General features: G+C 35.5%; 1 protein-coding gene across 4 annotated transcripts; it reads left to right on the forward strand.

The window, feature by feature from the left end:
• Window positions 1-8626: 8626 nt before the first annotated feature.
• Window positions 8627-17722, forward strand: LOC115964121 (oxysterol-binding protein-related protein 1C-like). 4 transcript variants are annotated; one of them, XM_031083450.1, is made up of 11 exons: window positions 8627-9561; window positions 10634-10996; window positions 11543-11645; window positions 12310-12584; window positions 12681-12743; window positions 14221-14376; window positions 14502-14669; window positions 14745-14885; window positions 16451-16684; window positions 16818-16931; window positions 17039-17722. In XM_031083450.1, the coding sequence occupies exons 1-11, from the start codon at window positions 9025-9027 to the stop codon at window positions 17204-17206; spliced, it is 2322 nt and encodes a 773-aa protein (XP_030939310.1). In that variant the 5' UTR covers window positions 8627-9024; the 3' UTR covers window positions 17207-17722. The 4 variants fall into 4 exon arrangements, with proteins under 4 accessions (XP_030939310.1, XP_030939309.1, XP_030939311.1 ...); XM_031083449.1 differs by having other exon boundaries at window positions 12310-12743; XM_031083451.1 differs by lacking the exon at window positions 17039-17722 and having other exon boundaries at window positions 12310-12743; window positions 16768-16856.
• The last annotated feature ends 1985 nt before the right edge of the window (window positions 17723-19707 follow it).

Below are 19707 nucleotides of genomic sequence, written 5' to 3' on the forward strand. Positions count from 1 at the left end.
TTTTCCTCTTTTTTTTTTTTTTTTTTAACTAAAAGATAATAATGATATTGAGGGGTTTTCTTTTTTATTAAAAAAAATAATAATAATAATAAGGCATGGTTGGGTTTGTTTGAAATCAATGTAACTTTATTTGTTTATTTATTTTTACAACAAGACTATGTATTTCATTTATGACAACCATGCCACTTTTTTTTTTTTTTTTTTTTTTGTCGTCACTTTGAAATATCACTTTTTATTAATTATTATTATTAATAAAAGATAGAAACATTATGAAATCTCACTTCTTGCAAATTTTTTTTCTTTTCACATCAAGTTAAGATAGATGATTTATTTATTTAGTATCTCAATTTAAAATAGGAAAGAGAGATGAGAGACATTCTTCACATCAGCCAAAGCTTGAATGTGAATGTGACTTGTGGATGATTTAAGAAATGAAAATTTGGATGTAGTGAAGGGGATTACTTACTATGTACCCACAATTTTTCAGTTTTCCCATAGGTCATAGACCCAACTTCAATATTGACCATGTTTGACCAAATTTTGACCAAGTTTTGCAAACTTTGACTACTCATTTTTTACAATCCGACCGTCTAATTTTTGTCATACTTTACAAACACCAATATATCACCACATTCTTCCAATCCAATGGTTAGATTTTGGATTTAAGTCTAGAACATTATGGACATGTGTCATTGTACCAACATATCAAGAAATTTTGATTGTTCACGTTCTCACAATCCAACCGTTTGATTGAGCTCAAAGTTCATCAAAACAAATATTTTATCACACTCTTTCAATCCAATGGTCAAATTTTAAATTTGATTATGGCATAAGATGGAAGCATGTTGTTGTATCCACCTATCATGAAACTTCAATCACTAAAAATATTCAATACTCTTTCAAGAGAGTTATATACTATATAAACATTACTAAGAATTGAGAAAATGATCTAAAAAACACAACCCAAAATCTACAAAATGACCATAATGGATTTGTATGTGACTTTTGACTACCTTGTTTTGCTATTTTAAAACTTGAAATTAATAAAAACATGAAAATCAAGAAAACCTTAAAACACTGACTAATACCCAAAACCCACGTAAAACCTCCCTGATCAACCTAATTTGATCAAATCTAGTGGTCCTAAAACCAACTTTGAAGTTTGACCAAAGATTGAACAAGTTTAATAGACTTTGATGAATTTTTGCAAGATTTGACTACTCTGTTCTCACAATTTGTCACTGTAATTTACAAACACAAATATTTCACCACATTCTTCCAATCCAACAGTCAGATTTTTTATCTCTATCTGATTGCATGATGGACACATATTGTTGTACCCACCTAATGAGAAACTTTTATTAACCCTGTTGACACAATTCGACTATCCAAAATGGCTGAAATACGCCATCAAAGCTAGGAGATGACCAAAATACTCATAAACTTCTAAAATAACCAAAACACAACCCAAAACCTACAACATGACCAAAGTGCCCCTCAAAGCTTTAAGATGATCAAAATACCTTTTAACTCTAAAATGACCAAAATAGCCTTAAATTACTTAGAGGGTCTTGAAAGATGTTTTTGTGCAGCTTTTAAATTTTTTTAAAAAAAAATTCTAGATCTTTAAGACAATATTGAGGAAAATTCACCATTCAAAGAAAATAACCATTTTTTATGGCTATATGTATGTTGGAAATCACCTTTATTGTGATGGATTTACCTTACCGTCACTAATACTTTCTTTTCTTAAGAAAATTTTAACTATTAACGACAACCAACATGTTCGTTGTAAATAACAAATGCAATATATAGTGATGGAAAAAAAAAAATTAAACACATGAAAAATAAGGGCATGAATTCCCCCTTTGAAAAAAATTACCATTGTCGACGGCTTAGGTCCATCGCAAATCTTATTTATTGCGAGGGATCCAAGTCCATCACTAATACATTCTTTCTTTTAAAACAAATTAACTATTTACGACGGTCAACATGTTTGTTGCAAATACAAACTCAATTAGAAAAATAAAAAAATAATAATTGTGATGGATAAATGTCATCATAAATATGAAAACTAAGGAGGGAATTTTCCCGCCAAAATATTTTACCACTTTTGATGGCTTTATGTCTATCGCTAATATTCTCTTTTATATTTACGATGGAAGAATGTTTGTCACAAATACTAACACCATAAAAAAAATATTTTTGGTATTTTCGACGCATGAAAGCCGTCACAAGTGTTAATAGTTCCGACGGTTTTTCTTCAGTCGTCGTAAATAATACTTTATTAGCGACAAATATTTTTATTCCGTCACAAAAAATAAGGCGGGAACAATTCCCTCCAAAAAAAATCATATTTTTGACAAAAATATAGGCATGTTCGACAGACTTATTTTGCCATCACAAATGTTTTAATATTTGACGAGTAATTGTCGACGAAAGAGACTTGCCGTTGAAAAAGCTAGTTTTTCCGACGGCTTTTTGTAGTCGTCGAAAAAGTTTCGTCGCAAATAGCAATCTTTTTGTAGTGTGAATTCCTTTCCTTGGTCGATTGGAGCCCAAGCCCTCCCTCTTTCTTTGGCTTCATGATTTTCTTCCAGCTAACTAAGTGAAGCTTCCTTTTGCTATCCATAGTGCCCCAAATTAAGTTATGGCAAAGTCTGTCTACACTTTGAGTAATCTTTAAAGGGAGGGCAGCACATTTCATGGAGTAGTTTGGGATGGTGGATAAAGTGGCTTGAGTCAAGACAAGTCTCCCAGCAAAGGAGAGGAGGTGGGTTTTCCATCCCGCTAATCGGTTTTGGATGCGTTCAACCATTGCCCCAAAGTCCTGAGGAATTGACTTATGTTTTATGGGGAAACCAAGATACTTTCCTAAGGAAGGGGTAGACCGTAAATTTAAAATATTGCAGAGTTCCTCTCTATGATGTTAGGCCAGATTAGGGGAGAAAAACACCTGAGATTTTTCTACACTCACCTCTTGTCTGGAAAGGTCACAGAAAGTGTCTAGCACATCCCTTATAGCTTGACAATTCTTAACATCAACCTTGGCAAATAAAACCAAGTCATTTGCAAAGAAAATATGGGAAAAGACCACACCACCTCTAGAAGCTGAGATAGGACCCCAAAGGTTGTCATCGCACTTATCTAATATGAGGGCCCCTAAAATTTCCATGCAAAGTATAAAGAGATATGTGGAAAGGGGATCCCCTTGCCTTATTCCCCTTGAGGGCTGAAATGGGTTTGTAGCTCCACCATTAAATAACACCGAGATGGAAGATGATGAAATGTAGCTTATAATAAGACAGATGAGGTGTTTAGGGAACTTAAACAACACTAAAGTATCTCGAATGAAGCTCCATTCAATACGATCATAGGCCTTTTCCAAATCAATTTTGATGGCCATGGTGCCTTCACTACCTCTCTTTTTGGACATAGTGTGAATTAACTCCTGAACAATGATGGCATTGTCGATACCCTTTCGATTAGGCACAAAAGTTGTTTGGAAAGGAGAGACTAAATAATCCAAGGTTGGTCGGATGCGGGTCACAATAAGTTTGGTTATGACCTTGTATACCGTATTACATAAACCAATAGGGTGATAGTTGTTGAGGGATTCCAGGTTTGTACACTTGGGAATGAGAGTAATCAAGGTTCTGTTGAGATATTCTGGGACCTTCCCAGTACTAAAAACTTGCTTAACTTCAGCCTTGACCGAATTTCCCACAATCATCCAAAAACGTTGGAAAAAACCTGCATGAAGCGCATCTGGCCCCGGTGCTTTGTAGGGTTTAAGAGATTTAAGGGTGGTAAGAATCTCATCATCAGATACCAAAAGCTCAATTGTGGATATATCTTCAAGTTTCAAACTATTCCTCCAGAAGAGGGGCTGGCAATCCTGTCTAGGGACACTGCAGTGGGAAGTGGTAAAAATATCAAGAAAACCTTGCTTGACAAAACTAGCAATTTCCCGCTCCCCATTCAACCAATTACCCATATGGTCTTTCATGCTCAGAATACGGTTCCTTCTCCGATGAATCAACGTTGAATTATGAAAGAAGGCAGTGTTTCTCCGATGAATCAACGTTGAATTATGAAAGAAGGCAGTGTTTCTATCGCCCTTAATTACCCAAGAAATTCTCAATTTCATACTCCCAAACTCAGCTTCCAAATTGGCAATTGTAGATCGCTCGACTAAGAGAGACTTCTCCAAGTCAATCAGGAAATTGTTAGGATTATTCCCAAGGGCAGATTGAACTCCCCTGAGCCTGGAAGAAACTCTTCTCTTTCTATGGAAAATACTATCGAAGTGATCTTTGTTCTAGATTTTTGCTCTATCTGTAAAGGACGCGATAGCATTGGAGAGAGACAAAGGGCCAGACCATGCGTCATGGACCAAGCTAGGGAAGGAAGGGTGAGAAAGCCACATTGGTTGGAACCTAAATGGCTGAGGGAATTGGATCCCATGATCAAGCCTCAAGGATAATACAATAGGGCTATGATCAGAATGGGACCTTTCCAAGTGCTTCACACAAGCTACTGGGTATAATACATTCCAATCAATGTTTATAAAAACCTTGTCAATTCTCTCTTGAATGAGATGAGATAATGGTTGCTGATTCGTCCATGTGTAGCGAGGAGCAGAAAAACCAAGATCAATCATCCCACAATTATTCAAACACTCTTGGAACTTGATAGCTTTAGAGATACTAACTGGTCTACCTCCAAATTTATCCTCCCGACAAATTCTCCCAAAGCAAAAGCCTTTCCGTAAATCTGGGACTAGCATAGATAGCAGACATCAACCACGAGAAATTTGAAGAGATATCTCTCACCATTGTGTGAATCTCCTGCCAAAGTTGCCTTCATCTTGTTGAGTATTTGTGGGAAAGGACTCTAGCTCAAAGAGAGTCCCTCTCCTAATGGAAATGTCAATTCAGTTTGGCCAGTAAAGCTGGATTCCTTTCCTTGGCCGATTGGAGCCCAAGCCCTCCCTCTTTCTTTGGCTTCATGATTTTCTTCCAGCTAACTAAGTGAAGCTTCCTTTTGCTATCCATAGTGCCCCAAATGAAGTTACGGCAAAGTCTATCTACACTCTGAGTAATCTTTGAAGGGAGGGCAGCACATTGCATGGAGTAGTTTGGGATGGTGGATAAAGTGGCTTGAGTCAAGACAAGTCTCCCAGCAAAGGAGAGGAGGTGGGTTTTCCATCCCGCTAATCGGTTTTGGATGCGTTCAACCACTGCCCCAAAGTCCTAAGGAATTGACTTATGTTTTATGGGGAAACCAAGATACTTTCCTAAGGAAGAGGTAGACCGGAAGTTTAAAATATTGCAGAGTTCCTCTTTATGATGTTGGGCCATATTAGGGGAGAAAAACACCCGAGATTTTTCTGCACTCACCTTTTGTCTGGAAAGGTCACAAAAAGTGTCTAACACATCCCTTATAGCTCAACAATTCTTAACATCAACCTTGGCAAATAAAACCAAGTCATCTGCAAAGAAAATGTGGGAAAAGACCACGCCACCTTTAGAAGTCGAGATAGGATCCCAAAGGTTTTCATCGCACTTATCTAATATGAGGGCCCCTAAAATTTCCATGCAAAGTATAAAGAGATATGGGGAGAGGGGATCCCCTTGCCTTATTTCCCTTGAGGGCTGAAACAGGTTTGTAACTCCACCATTGAATAACACCGAGATGGAAGATGATGAAATGCAACTCATAATAAGAGAGATGAAGTGTTTAGGGAACTTAAACAACACTAAAGTATCCCGAATGAAGTTCCATTCAATATGATCACAGGCTTTTTCCAAATCAATTTTGATGGCCATGGTGCCTTCACTACCTCTCTTCTTGGACATAATGTGAATTAACTCCTGAACAATGATGGCATTGTCGATTCCCTCTTGATTAGGCACAAAGGCTGTTTGGAAAGGAGAGACTAAATAATCCAAGGTTGGTCGGATGCAGGCCACAATAAGTTTGGTTATGACCTTGTATACCGTATTACACAAACCAATAGATAGTTGTTGAGGGATTCCGCGTTTGTACACTTGGGAATGAGAGCAATCAAGATTCTGTTGAGATATTCTGGGACCTTCCCAGTACTAAAAACTTGCTTAACTTCAGCCTTGACTGAATTTCCCACAATCATCCGAAAACGTTGGAAAAAAACCCGCATGAAGCCCATCTGGCCTCGATGCTTTGTAGGGTTTAAGAGATTTGTATCTTCAAGTTTCAAACTATTCCTCTAGAAGAGAGGCTGCCAATCCTGTCTAGGGACACTGTAGTGGGAAGTGGTAAAAAGATCAAGAAAACCTTGCTTGACAAAACTAGCAATTTCTTGCTCCCTATTAATCCAATTACCCATATGGTCTTTCATGCTCAAAATACGATTCCTTCTTCAGTAGATCAACGTTGAATTATGAAAGAATGCAGTGTTCCTATCACCCTTAATTACCCAAGAAATTCTCGATTTCATACTCCAAAAATCAGCTTCCAAATTGGTAATTGTAGATAGCTCGGCTAAGAAAGACTTCTCCAAGTTAATCAGGAAATTGTTAGGATTATTCCCAAGAGCAGATTGAACTCCCTTGAGACTGGTAGAAACTCTTCTTTATCTATGGAAAATACTATCAAAGTGATTTTTGTTCCAGGTTTTTGCTCTATCTGTAAAGGACGCAATAGCATTGGAGAGAGACAAAGGGCCAGACCACACATCATGGACCAAGCTAGGGAAGGAAGGGTGAGAAAGCCACATTGGTTGGAACCTAAATGGCTGAGGGAATTGGATCCCATGATCAAGCCTCGAGGATAATACACTAGGGCTATGATCAGAATGGGACCTTTCCAAGTGCTTCACACAAGCTACTGGGTATAATACATTCCAATCAATGTTTATAAAAACCCTGTCAATTCTCTCTTGAATGAGATGAGATAATGGTTGCCGATTTGTCCACATGTAGCAAGGACTAGAAAAACCAAGATCAATCATCCCACAATTATTCAGACACTCTTGAAACTTGATAGCTCTAGAGATACTAACTAGTCTACCTCCAAATTTATCCTCCCGACAAATTCTCCCAAAGCAAAAGCCTTTCCGTAAATCTGGGACTAGCATAGATAGCAGACATCAACCACAAGAAATTTGAAGAGATACCTCTTACCATTGTGTGAATCTCCTGCTTGATGGAAGAGAGCTCAGAAACTTCCACTTGGGTTGAATCCCAAAGAACCCATAAACCTCAAGTGAAACCGATATTATTCGCATGGATTGCCCCATCAAATTGAAGCCTATTCGTAATATTTTTGGCTTTAAGGCCACTAGTCTTTGTCTCAGTGATGATCATAATAGTAGGATGATGAGTCTGAACAAGACTATGGCAAAACTTTGGAAGGAAAGGTTTAGAGCACCTCGACAATTCCAAATTACGATATTCATTATTAATGGTAAAAAACAAAAATAAAAAACAGGGGGAGAGGCAAGATTACTCAGAGGCAGGGGACTCATCTGCTTCTTCAACTTGCATACTGTCAGCAAGCACATCTTGGAATACCTGAGAAGAGGGGCCGACTTTAACCTCTTGGACCATTGGATCCTTATTTTGTTCAGGATTTGGGCTTGGACCTTCCTCTCTTCCTTTCTGGGCAGCCTTAACTTGGGATCAATTCACTTCAGCATGGCCTTGGAGACATTAAGAGAGGCTACAGCTGCAATATCCCCCAAATTCCCTTTAGGAACAGATTGCTCATTAGCAGAATCTCTCAATGGTGATTTGATCGGGGGTAGCTCTGGAATTTCGTTGTCCAACACTTCCACAGCTCCCATCTGGATCCCATCATCCTTGTTAGACCGATCCCCATCAGCCAAGATGTTAGACTGGCTCCATCAGTGCAACCCGCTGTGAATACCAATGCTTTATTCATTGGATATTTGAAAGCATGACCAAAATTTAGTTGTTTCCCCTCCAAAGTATGATTCAGGTTGCCTCCTTTCGAACTTGGTGCACCACGGGATTTCTGATAATTTCGTGAATTACAAGAGTGATGCTTGGAAGTTTACTGGGGTATAAGGGTGCTAGTAATGTCCTTTTCATCAGCTTGGTTAGTGCGATTTGCCACAATCGCACTATCCTTTGTTCGAGGCCTTGGGAGATGCTTCCACACCTTTTCTATTGGGCCTGATGGGTCAATTTTGGGGTTAGGTAGACTCAATCCAACTTGCACACTCTTACTCTTAACACTAAGACTGTTATCACTCCTAAGATACAAGATAAAAATGTGTTAATTGGAATGTTTTGTGTGTCCCTTATCCTTTGCATCTTCTCATTTTATAATGTGAAAGTTCCTACCACTATTTAAACTTTTCAAAAAAAAAAAAACTATTTGTCTTTTATCGTTTTCTTCAACAAAACATTGCCATGTGTCGCATTTTATTCAAAACGTCATTGCTCCATTTGTCATCGAAAAAGATTGGTGTTGACATGGTATCTTCAATATCAAATCTCGCGTACATTAAAAATAATAATAATAATAATCATTATAAAATAGAAATAAAGTTTAAAAGCTATTGTATATAAAGGTGGAAGACTTGTTGTAGTTTTGGATCATTGAACATATATTTTGATTGACGTATCATGCTAATTTTGTAAACCATATTTCTTTAAAAAGCTCACCGACTTGTCGTCTCGTCGTGATATGATTACGGTCAAAGTCAAAGCTATCACCCCCGAACCCGATCTTTTTTTAATTTCTTTCACCGGGACGGTGACGGCCAAAGCCAGCTTGTCAGTTTCGCCACTGTGGCGGACTTTTCGGATTCACAAACAAAACCAAAATTCGTTAATACCAATTCTTCATTAACTCTTTTATTCTTTTCATTCATTCCTTTTTCGAATCTCAACCAAAAAAGAAACAAACCTGTATCACCGAAACAAAAAAAAAAAACCAAATCACCGTCCCATTTTCACGCCAACCGTTTCGCTCAAACTACTTCTGAAATGATTTTTTCCTGATCGTTCAAGAATGCACCCACTCTATCGCGTAACGCAAGTACCGGATCGCACCTCCACCGCCGCCGCCGCCGCCGCCGCCGCTATCACCCCTCAATCTTTCTCAGATTTACTAAACATGCCACCGCCGCCGCATCCCAATACGCCGTCGCTTCGATCGCTCTCCACTCACAGCTTCCGCATCAGCCCCGATCACAGCCGCCTGATCAAGCGGTCGAACTCCTCGGCGCTCGAGCGGTCCACGCGGCAAACGGCGCCCATGTCGTCGCTGCGAGACATGGACGTTGTGATAAACGACATCGTAGGGAGTGGAATCTCTGGGGTTCTGTACAAGTGGGTGAACTATGGCCGTGGATGGAGGCCACGGTGGTTCGTGTTGCAAGACGGTGTTCTCTCTTACTATAAAATCCACGGTCCCGATAAGATCGCGGTTAATCACGAAACAGAGCGCGGATCAATGGTGATCGGCGAAGAGTCGTTCCGCCGTCTCTCTAGGAATAACCGCACCCAATCCCGCCTCCGTAAACCCGTCGGAGAAATACACCTCAAGGTTTTTCTCTCTTTCTTTATGCCCTGTTTGGATGATATCGGTTTTTTAAGTTAGAGAAGAATTTACTGTTTTTTAGTTTTTAGAAACCGAACAAAACGTTAATTTTTGTTAATGAAGAAATAAATGTGGTTGATTGTGGAATGAGAATTATACAGTTTTAGGCATAGTTTGCTAAAATTTCATTTTGTTTGAAGGCCTTTTATCAATAGTGGCGAACATAGAAACAAAAAAGTACTTTTTCTATAGTTTATGGATTCAATATATATATATATATATATATATTACACTTTAAAAAAATAAAATAAAAGTACTTTTTTAATAGTTTAGGAATTTAAAATATATATATATATATATATATATATAAGAGAGAGAGAGAGAGAGTAACATTTTCAAATAATTTAAGTTGAAAATGAATTTAAAGTTTAGAGACGAAAAAACAATTTTTTTTTTTTTTTTTAAGTATAGATATGAAAAAACAATTTTTTTTTATAAGTTATAGGAATGAAAGACGAAATTTGGTTCATTGTGAAATGAGAATTATATAGTTTTTAGTCTAAAATATTGTTTTCGTCTATAAAGTTTGCTAACTTTTCTTTTTCTTTTTGTTTTTGGGAACTTTTCAAAAAGTTTTTATCAATAGCAGCAAAAATAGGAAAACGAGAGAATTTTTCAATATTTATCATTTTGAAGTTTGTAGACAGAAAATGTAACATTTTCAAATAATTTACGTTTTGAAAAATAAACTTTTTAAAGTTTAAGGATGAAAAATTCATCAAAATTCATGCAAATTTCAGGGATAAAACTTGGACAGAAAGTGTAACATTGTCAATAGTTTAGGGTTAAAAAACAAACTTTGTAAAATTTAGGGATGAAAATTGGAATATATTTGAACTTTAGGGATGGAAACAGCATTTTAGCTAAAGTTTTATTTGATTGTGTTAATATAGTGTTTGATTGTTCCATTACTTATCAAAAAAAAAATATAGTGTTTGATTGTGAGATAAGAAATGTAAGGTATGTTTGATTGATTTTGATGATAATAATAATAGTAGTGAATGCATGAATGCTTAAGGTGTGTTCGATTAGGGAGAGTAAGTCGGACGAGAGGAGGTTTTCAGTATACACGGGGACAAAGAAGAGGCTGCATTTGAGGGCAGAGAGTAGGGAGGACAGGGCATCATGGTTGGAGGCATTGAAGGCGGTTAAGGACATGTTCCCACGGTTGTATAATGCAGAGCTAATGGGGCCTGCTGTTGAGAGCAAGGTGATCTCCACGGAGAAGTTGAGGCAGCGTCTTTTGGACGAGGGGCTTAGTGAGGCCACCATCCAGGACAGTGAGGACATTATGAGGAGTGAGCTGTTGGAGATGCAAAAGCATCTTGTGATCCTCAAACAGAAGCAGTTGTTGCTCATTGATGCACTGCGTCACTTAGAGGTATGTCTTATATAAGTTCTTGACAGATAGGGTTGGATTGGACATGTTACGTTTATGATCTGGTCTACACTTTTTGGACTCTTTTACCTAATCATTTGTTTTTTAACCTACCCCTAAATAATTTTACATTTTGTGACACTTCTGAAATTTGACAGTTTAACGCACAATTTCAAAGCAGAGTGAGCTTACAAATTTTTTAAAAGCAATATTTACCTAAAAGACTTTTTTTGCTTCTTTTTGATGATGTTGTTATTATCTTCATTTTGTTTTTGTTTTTTAATTCTTTATGTATAGTTAATTACATTAATTTGCATTTAGTGTTAAAATTTTGAAAGCCATTGGGTTAACTATTAATTTGGAATTAATATTCACCATGGGCATTTGTCTTTTCTTTCATGTAAACAAGCTTGTAAATAGAGAAATTTGAGTATTAATTTTGTGGAAGATACATTAATGGGTAAAAGTTTGATTTTAGTTGATCATTGGAAGTGGAACTCAGTTTAACTGGTAATGGAAAAGTTACTTCCTACCTATTGCTTCTTCTAGACAGAAAAGGTTGACTTGGAGAACACACTTGTTGATGAAAGCCAAAGGCAAGCAACCGAGCAAGGATCTTCCTTTAGATCAAAGCAAGACAAATATATCAGCGGTATGATGTGAAAAACTTTATTTTTGTTTAATTTTATAAATAAATAAAAAAATTCCCAGTTAATATGTACTCATGGTGGAAGAATTTTCAGTGGGACATATTCAAAAATATTCTTTAAAACTAGCTTTATTTTATTTTTCTTTCAGTAGTAAGAACAGGCCTTGTGATGGGTTAATTGAATTAGTGTAGCAGTAATTCTCTTTTTTGTATATTTGTGGTTTATCTAGTATGGAACAATGATTCCCATAAGCTTAATGGCTAGCTGCGTTTCCCAGATATGGAACACTAACAGTAAAATTTAACAAGCCTGGTAGGAATAGGACTGACTTCCTATTATATTATCCGATGGACCACATTGCATTTTAGAAGAATTGATTCTGGTAGCTTGCTCTTGTAGTTATTATCCTTTGCCTAAACTTTGGGAAGAATTGTCTTTTACAGCAGTTGCATGCAACCAATGTCTCACGGCCAGTGGGAACCACTCACCTATGGACCCCACATGATATACAAGACACTACCTTGTACATTTGATTCACATTTATTTCTCTGTTCAATAACAATTTGACATGTTGTGGGCTCTTTATGCATGCTAGATTCTCTCCTACTTGATGTACTTCTGTCTTCAAATACTAATCGTAGCATATTTTTGTGAAATATATTACAGAGGGAAGTGGAAGTGATTCTTATGATGACATTGACAGACATGAAGTAGAGGAAGAAACTGATGATGATGTCCATGCATTTTTTGATACTCGAGATTTTCTTTCATCAAGTTCTTTCAAAAGTATTGGATCTGAATTTCAGAAATCACCACTTGATTCTGATGATGAAGAGTGTCTTGACTCTGAAGATGGTGTCTATTCTAACCTGAGATCTGTTGGATGTCCTCATGTTAGGCGCCGTAAGAAATTGCCTGAACCAGTTGAAAAAGAGAGAGGGGTCAGTCTTTGGTCAATAATCAAAGATAATATTGGGAAGGATCTCACAAAAGTTTGTCTTCCAGTTTATTTTAATGAGCCCCTCTCTTCTCTACAGAAATGTTTTGAAGATCTTGAATACTCATACCTTCTAGATCAAGCTTATGAATGGGGTAAAACGGTATTATTCTACTAAAAATCTGATGGTGTTTTTTGCCTTTTGAAAGTTGGTTGGTTGCAAATAACTGCACATTTTCTATAGTTAAATTTGTTTTAGCTTGTACATTATTATTATTATTATTTTTATTTTATTTATTTTATTTTTTTTGGTTGATGCTTTAGCCAGTAGCACTAGCATGCCTATAAGAACTACCACAATCTTGTTGGCATGCTAGTTCTTTTTCTTTTTTTCCTTTTGCTGAATAGTAATGCCTCTGCAATTATTTAATGTGATTTATAGAGTCATTAACAGATGCATCTGGCCTGATTTATTTACTTATGATGTTTCATTTTTCACTGTCATCTTCTTTTATGTGTACTTCATTTGGGACTGGTGATTCAATAGAGTGGCCAATCACATCAGTGCTTTCTATCATTTTCTACATTTCACCCATTTCCTGATTGGAGTGGTAACTCTCCTACCCAGCCAAAGATGAAGATAAAGATGAAATAGAGAATTTTTCTTTTTCTTTTCTTTTCTTTTTTTTTTTCTTCTTCTTCTTCTTCTTCTTCTTCTTCTTCTTAAAAAAAAAAAAAACTGTTGCTTGGTAACTTTTAACTAATGCGAGTTTGCAATGTCATCTGGTATCCTTAGTTTCTGTGTACGTGTAGGTGTTTGTAATGTGAGCATCGAATTTACTATGTTGCCATTTTGTAAAAAAAGATGCTTTGTATCTGTTAAAAGATATCTTCTGCACATATTAAAACTAACTTCCCATTTCCTTTTGAATTCAGTTTAACTAGAGTTGATCAATAAGTGGAAAGGATAGTATTATTTCTTTTAATAGTCAATGGGAGATGACTATTTTGCCTCTTAATTTTCCAAGTGCCTAATGGGCTGGTGACGGCAGTATTTTATCTCTAGCCCTGCCTTGATGCTGGCTTTACCAAATAAACGAATTGGTTGAAAATTTAATAATACTCCATCTATTCTGTATCTCTTGTCTACCTTGAATAATAATTCCTTTATTCTTTATCAAAAAAATAAAATAAAATAATTCCTTTATTCAATTTATGAATTCTTAAATAGATTGAAGTATAAGTTAAGAGAGTGATTAAAATTTTTTGATTGAATTTTCATAATGGACAATATTCTAGGACATCTCAATATTGAATAGAGGACCAACAATGTTCTGATATATTTATTTTTTAGTGAAGATGTATTAGTTGAAATCTGACTGTTTATATGGTTGAATATGCATTCTTATCAGAGGAGTCACTTTGTTTTGTTCAATTGATTAAATATTAACTTTATCGTCTAATACAACCCAATGATGCCCTTCTTTTTGGGAAGAAAAAGATAGACCTTTGATGCCTTTTATTGCAGCCAGTTTATGGTATTGGGTTTGTCTCGATAAGTTTGTTTGTAGTAGTCTCATTATTATTATTATTATTTTTTTTTAATAACTTCTTTTGATGTCCTCGGTGAAAATATGTAGGGTGATAGCCTTATGAGGATTCTGAATGTAGCAGCATTTGCGGTATCAGGGTATGCCTCTACAGATGGAAGAACTTGCAAGCCATTTAATCCACTATTGGGTGAGACGTATGAAGCAGATTATCCAGATAAAGGCATTCGTTTCATTTCTGAGAAGGTATTATTATCAAGTTAAATATTTTAGTAATTATGTTCCACCAACTATTGTGTTATTTGTTGATAATTAGAATCAGATTTGCTGATAATTAGAATCAAATATTTCCGCTGTTCATCTCGAGATAGGTCAGTCATCACCCAATGGTTCTTGCATGCCATTGTGAGGGGCGTGGCTGGAAATTTTGGGGAGAAAGCAATTTAAAAAGTAAATTTTGGGGTCGTTCAATTCAGCTTGATCCTGTTGGTCTGTTGACTTTGGAATTTGATGATGGAGAAGTTTTTCAGTGGAGCAAGGTATGTTTTTGACATTAAATAACATTTTCCAACTTCTTTAAGGTGCCTGCTAATTGGCTAACACTTTGCTATCAGGTAACAACATCCATTTACAACCTCATTTTAGGAAAATTGTACTGCGACCACTATGGTACAATGCGTATAGAGGGGAATTGTGACTACTCATGTAAGCTAAAATTCAAGGAGCAGTCAATCATTGATAGAAACCCTCACCAGGTGGCTCTCTCTCTCTCTCTCTCTCTCTTACTCAAAACACTAACATTAGGCATCAGTAGAAACACTGAAAGGCTCTTTTTATGCAAGAATTTGAGAATTGCTTAGTAACTAGCACTTCAGAACTTTTATATTAATCTTATATAATTTGGAACTTCTTTTGATCCTTTTTCTTATGAATTAAATGAGCCTTTTCACTAAGACTCAATGTATCACATAACTACATTAATATTTTACACACTTGTTCCATCTTCTTTTTTTGAGTTCATCATGCATTAAAGGATTTAAAATGTTTCATCTGTACACTCTTCAGGTATTTTGATTGTCTCCTTTTTCTCAATAATTTGTTTACTAATTTAAGAAAATGTATGAGGTCTAAAAATATGTTATCATGCACTCAATATGTACAAATGCCCTCCATATGGTATTTTTTATGCATTCAATGTGAATAAAGTCCCCAGGGTCAGATTAAAAAACAAGGGAAAATTTGGGGAATAACAACCTCGTAGTGGGAAAAATGGTTTTATTCGTTAGTAAGTGAAATGTTTAATTTATTGACTTTTCTCTTTGTATTTGATTCTCACTTCATTACTTCTGTATTACATGAATGTTTGCACATTGTGGTTGATTCTAATATTTTCAACGTTAACTTTGTTTGGATCAATGCATGTAGGTGTTGTAATAATTGTTTAGCCTCTAAAATGGATATGATATTTGATGTAGCCCTGGAAAATTTTAGTTTGTTGCTATTTCTCAATTTAGTCAATATAAAATTTATTTCTGTTAGGTCAACGTATGGAGTACAATTGAAACAAAGGTTTATGGTTTTAATGGTCTAATTATAGGTATTCTAGCCTTCTAGGTTGGGTGTTATGTTTTACAAGTTAGCTAGTTTTATATTAGGGTAACTGAAACTCTTGCAAATTAAGGGTATTTTGGTAATTTAGTTGAGTCAAGAACAATCTAATAGGTTTTAAGTATCTCAGGTTTGATTCATTTAAGTCCACGTTGTCATTTATTGCCTTATTAGGTTCTTGGTTTACTTGTCTGATTAGGAGTTCTTTACTACTTAAAGTAGGATTCCTGATTCTATTTGGAAAAATTAAGATGTAGATATATTAGTTGATTAATAAAAATATTAAGTGTCTTGAGTATTGAGGCCCGTTAGCCTTATTGTTTTATTTTTCTTTATTCTTAACTTGTATAGTCCGTCTGCATTGGTCTTGTTACTATTCATACAACTGTTCACCTACACTGTTGACAAAATATGGGCTGATTTAATTTCAGTTTCTTCTCACCTCTTTTTAACCCTGAATCAAATCTTTTCGATTTCCTATTAAAACGCTAATCATTTTGAATTGTAACCCTTCTTTCTTGAAATTATAAGTCCTAAATTCACTAATTTCCTCTACTTCTTCCAAAAACACATGTAGACAAATTTCCCAATTATTTTCTACCCAAGTGTTGCTTTAGAGAGTTGGATAGGAACTGCATTGCATAATTTTGGTATTCTATGGACCAATATAGAGCTGTCATGATTTCTGTTTGTAATTTAAGTTGCATTGCAGGTACAAGGTATTGTCCAAGATAAGCATGGTAAAACAGTGGCAACTTTGATTGGGAAATGGGACGAGAGCATGCACTATGTAATAGGTGATTTCTCTGGGAAAGGGAAAGAATTAGATTCATTGTTAGAGACAAGGCCTTTACTTTGGAAGCGGAGCAAGCCATCCAAATATCCAACCAGATATAATCTAACACGCTTTGGCATTACGCTAAATGAGCTTACATCTGGACTTAAGGTGATGGTTGTTTACCTAGTCATTTTATTACTGCCTCATCATCTTATCCTTTCTCTTCTTCCCCCAATCTTTCCATTTGTTAGTGAAGAACGAAATCAGGCATCATCTCTGCTGACATCAAACTAACACACAGGAGAAGTTACCACCAACAGATTCAAGACTCAGACCTGATCAGAAGTGTTTAGAGAATGGGGAGTATGAAATGGCTAATTCAGAGAAGTTGCGGCTAGAACAGAGACAGCGGCAGGTTATAATCCATGCATGCTTTGATAGTGTTTTGTTTTTGGTCTTTTGTTCACTATTCCTATTAAGTAGGATGGAAATAATGGAAATTGTGTCAATGTGAATTTGCAGGCACGGAAGATGCAAGAGAGAGGATGGAAGCCGAGGTGGTTTGCCAAGGACAAAAGTAGCAATACGTACTGTTATATTGGTGGTTACTGGGAAGCAAGGGAAAAGCATAACTGGGAAGCATGCCCTGACATCTTTGGCCAGCTCTCAAATGATCAAAATGTTGACTAACCCCCTTCCAACCCATTTTTTCCCCTCTATATAGTTTTTTACCTTTTCTTCCCTTCGTTCAATCTTCTTTCTTCACATAAGGCCCCTTACTCTCCCATCTCATTATTATTTCTTTATATCATTATTTCTTTAAATACACAGAAAAGGGGCTTCCATGCTTGCCATTTCGAGCAGTTCGAGAGGCCACATGAAATACACGAGACAATGTTGAAGATAGTGTCATCACTTAATAAAAGACTTCACAAAGGCTCTGTCTCCAACTTTGCCATCTCTAAGAGAAGAATATGTAGCTGCTGGCTCATTACTTCCTGCTCTGGCTTTCAATCGATTCTAGCTTGGGGGTGGGTATGGGTCGGATTGCAGATGCACTGAACTAAAATTCATGTTGTTTCTTATTAGAAATTTAGTTTTTTTTTTTTTTTAATAACAAATATCAGGCTATTATACAAAAAAATTGTAAGCTTGTTGAATTCCCTATTCGAAGCCAATTAAAGCAAGGGCGCCTCATATCATGTATGATCGTTTATAGTGATTTTTTTTACATTTTTTTATTTGCAAATTTTTCTCAGAAAATATAGTGATTTAAATTCATAGAAGTTTAGCACCAATATTATTATATTAATTAATAATGCTATAAAAATCCGTTTATACAACATAGATTGGTACATTTTGAAACTTTTTCGTGCCTCTATGTTGGGATTTCGACTTAGAGAACGTTTGGATTCGGCTGAAAAAAACTGCGTTTGCGTTTTGTCTGGGTTTTTTTTTTTTTTTTTTTTTTTCACGCGTTTTGGAGCGTTTTGGGTGTTGCGGCTACTGTTCATGCACTGTTTAATGAACAGTAGCCGCAAACTTTGACTTTTCAATTTTTTTGGACCAATCACAGCACATCGTGTACTGTTTACGGACCCACAAATTTCACTTTTCAGTAACTTTTTCATTAAAAATAGTCTCATGATACTATTCACATATTTAAAAATTATTTCGTTACAGTGTTTTTCAGTTTTCAGTTTTCAGCTGTATTCAAACGGACCCTTACAAGTGCAAAAATGACGTTTTGACTGCGGAAATCAAACCATCGAATTGAATTGAAATATAATGCCACAATAAGCTTCAATGAATAATACACTTTCTTAAAATTTATGACTAGATACAAGTGATTATAAACGATTAACTAAGATTTTGTTTGTAAAAATTATTAATTATAATTAATTGTTTTCCAAAATCTCATTGACTCCATGAAGATCTTTCTACCAGACAAGGTTCAAGGATACAGGATGGAAAATGATTTGGCAGCTCAAGCTTGCCTATATCATTACTTGATATCATTACTTGACAAATATGGAAAGCGATGTAGACGTGTGATCACAGAAACGTAGGCCTGTACGGGGTTTGCCAGCGACATCAATAATATGAGCATAGTATAGGCCAAGACATCTACATATAAACATGTGAGCATACATACAGACACGGCCCAGCTCTACTATAGAAGCGAATGATGCGGTCCCCTAAAGCCCTCAATTAGAAAAAGGTCCCCAAATTTTAATCAATAAAGTAATTTTTTATTGTAAAAGTGTTAATTAAGCTTAAATATTAAACAATACATAAAATAATATTTTTTATCAAATGAAAACAGAAAAATGTTACTTCCACAACATTTTTCACAACAAATTCCAAATGGCAGGTTGTTATTGGCTATTATTGACTGGCAAAAAAATAATTTCGGTAGTAGGTTAAAATTAGAACTAGTAACAACTTTATACATAGGATTTGTTGTGAAAAATATTGTAAAAAAAAAAAAAAAAAAAAGCAATACACAAATAATTTTACAATATTTTTCACAACAGTTGAGTTAGCAAACTTATACTAGTTTTTATCTAGATCTACCACAAATATCACCTTTTTACTTATCACTATCAATCTGCAACATCAATAGCTATGAAAAGTTTTGTCCATTTTTTTTTGTGTCTATCAATTTTTTGAAAGGAAAAAAAAAAAAAAACCTACCTGCTTAATTAGTAGTTTTGCATCTAAAACAAAATAATAGAATTTAAGTAATATTAAGATTTTTTATCTCAAAAAAAAAATTCATATTTAAATATATAAAAAGCTTCAAATCAATTTTCGCTTAAGGCCCTCCAATGTATCAAACCGCCCCTACATATAGATGGTTATGGGGAAAGCATCCAACTCATGGAATTGAACTTAAGGGATCAAGATATAAACATGGTAAGAACAACCCAAGTGTGTGCATGTGCATACCCAATCATACATGTGCATAAGCACATGCATATGGATACCAAACAGAATTGCAAGTCTCACTTTAATAGATGTTTAAGTCTTATGAGAAGGGATTATCAATTGAAATGTAATCTTCATTAATTCGTATGTGTCTTCCCTTTATTAGACTTAGGTTGTCTTGGAATGTGTCTTACAATTTGAATTCAAATCAATTGTCTTAATTACATTAAAGCTCTTTGAAATACTTTCCTTATGTTTGA

The sequence above is a fragment of the Quercus lobata genome, chromosome 10 (assembly GCF_001633185.2).
Source record: "Quercus lobata isolate SW786 chromosome 10, ValleyOak3.0 Primary Assembly, whole genome shotgun sequence".
In the NCBI taxonomy this organism is placed as follows: Eukaryota; Viridiplantae; Streptophyta; class Magnoliopsida; order Fagales; family Fagaceae; genus Quercus; species Quercus lobata.

Coding starts and splice junctions, on each gene's coding strand:
- LOC115964121 (XM_031083449.1), top strand. CDS start 9,025: ATGCACCCACTCTATCGCGTAACGCAAGTACCGGATCGCACCTCCACC. Junction 10,997..11,542: donor ATGCACTGCGTCACTTAGAG/GTATGTCTTATA, acceptor TGCTTCTTCTAG/ACAGAAAAGGTTGACTTGGA. Junction 11,646..12,309: donor GCAAGACAAATATATCAGCG/GTATGATGTGAA, acceptor AATATATTACAG/AGGGAAGTGGAAGTGATTCT.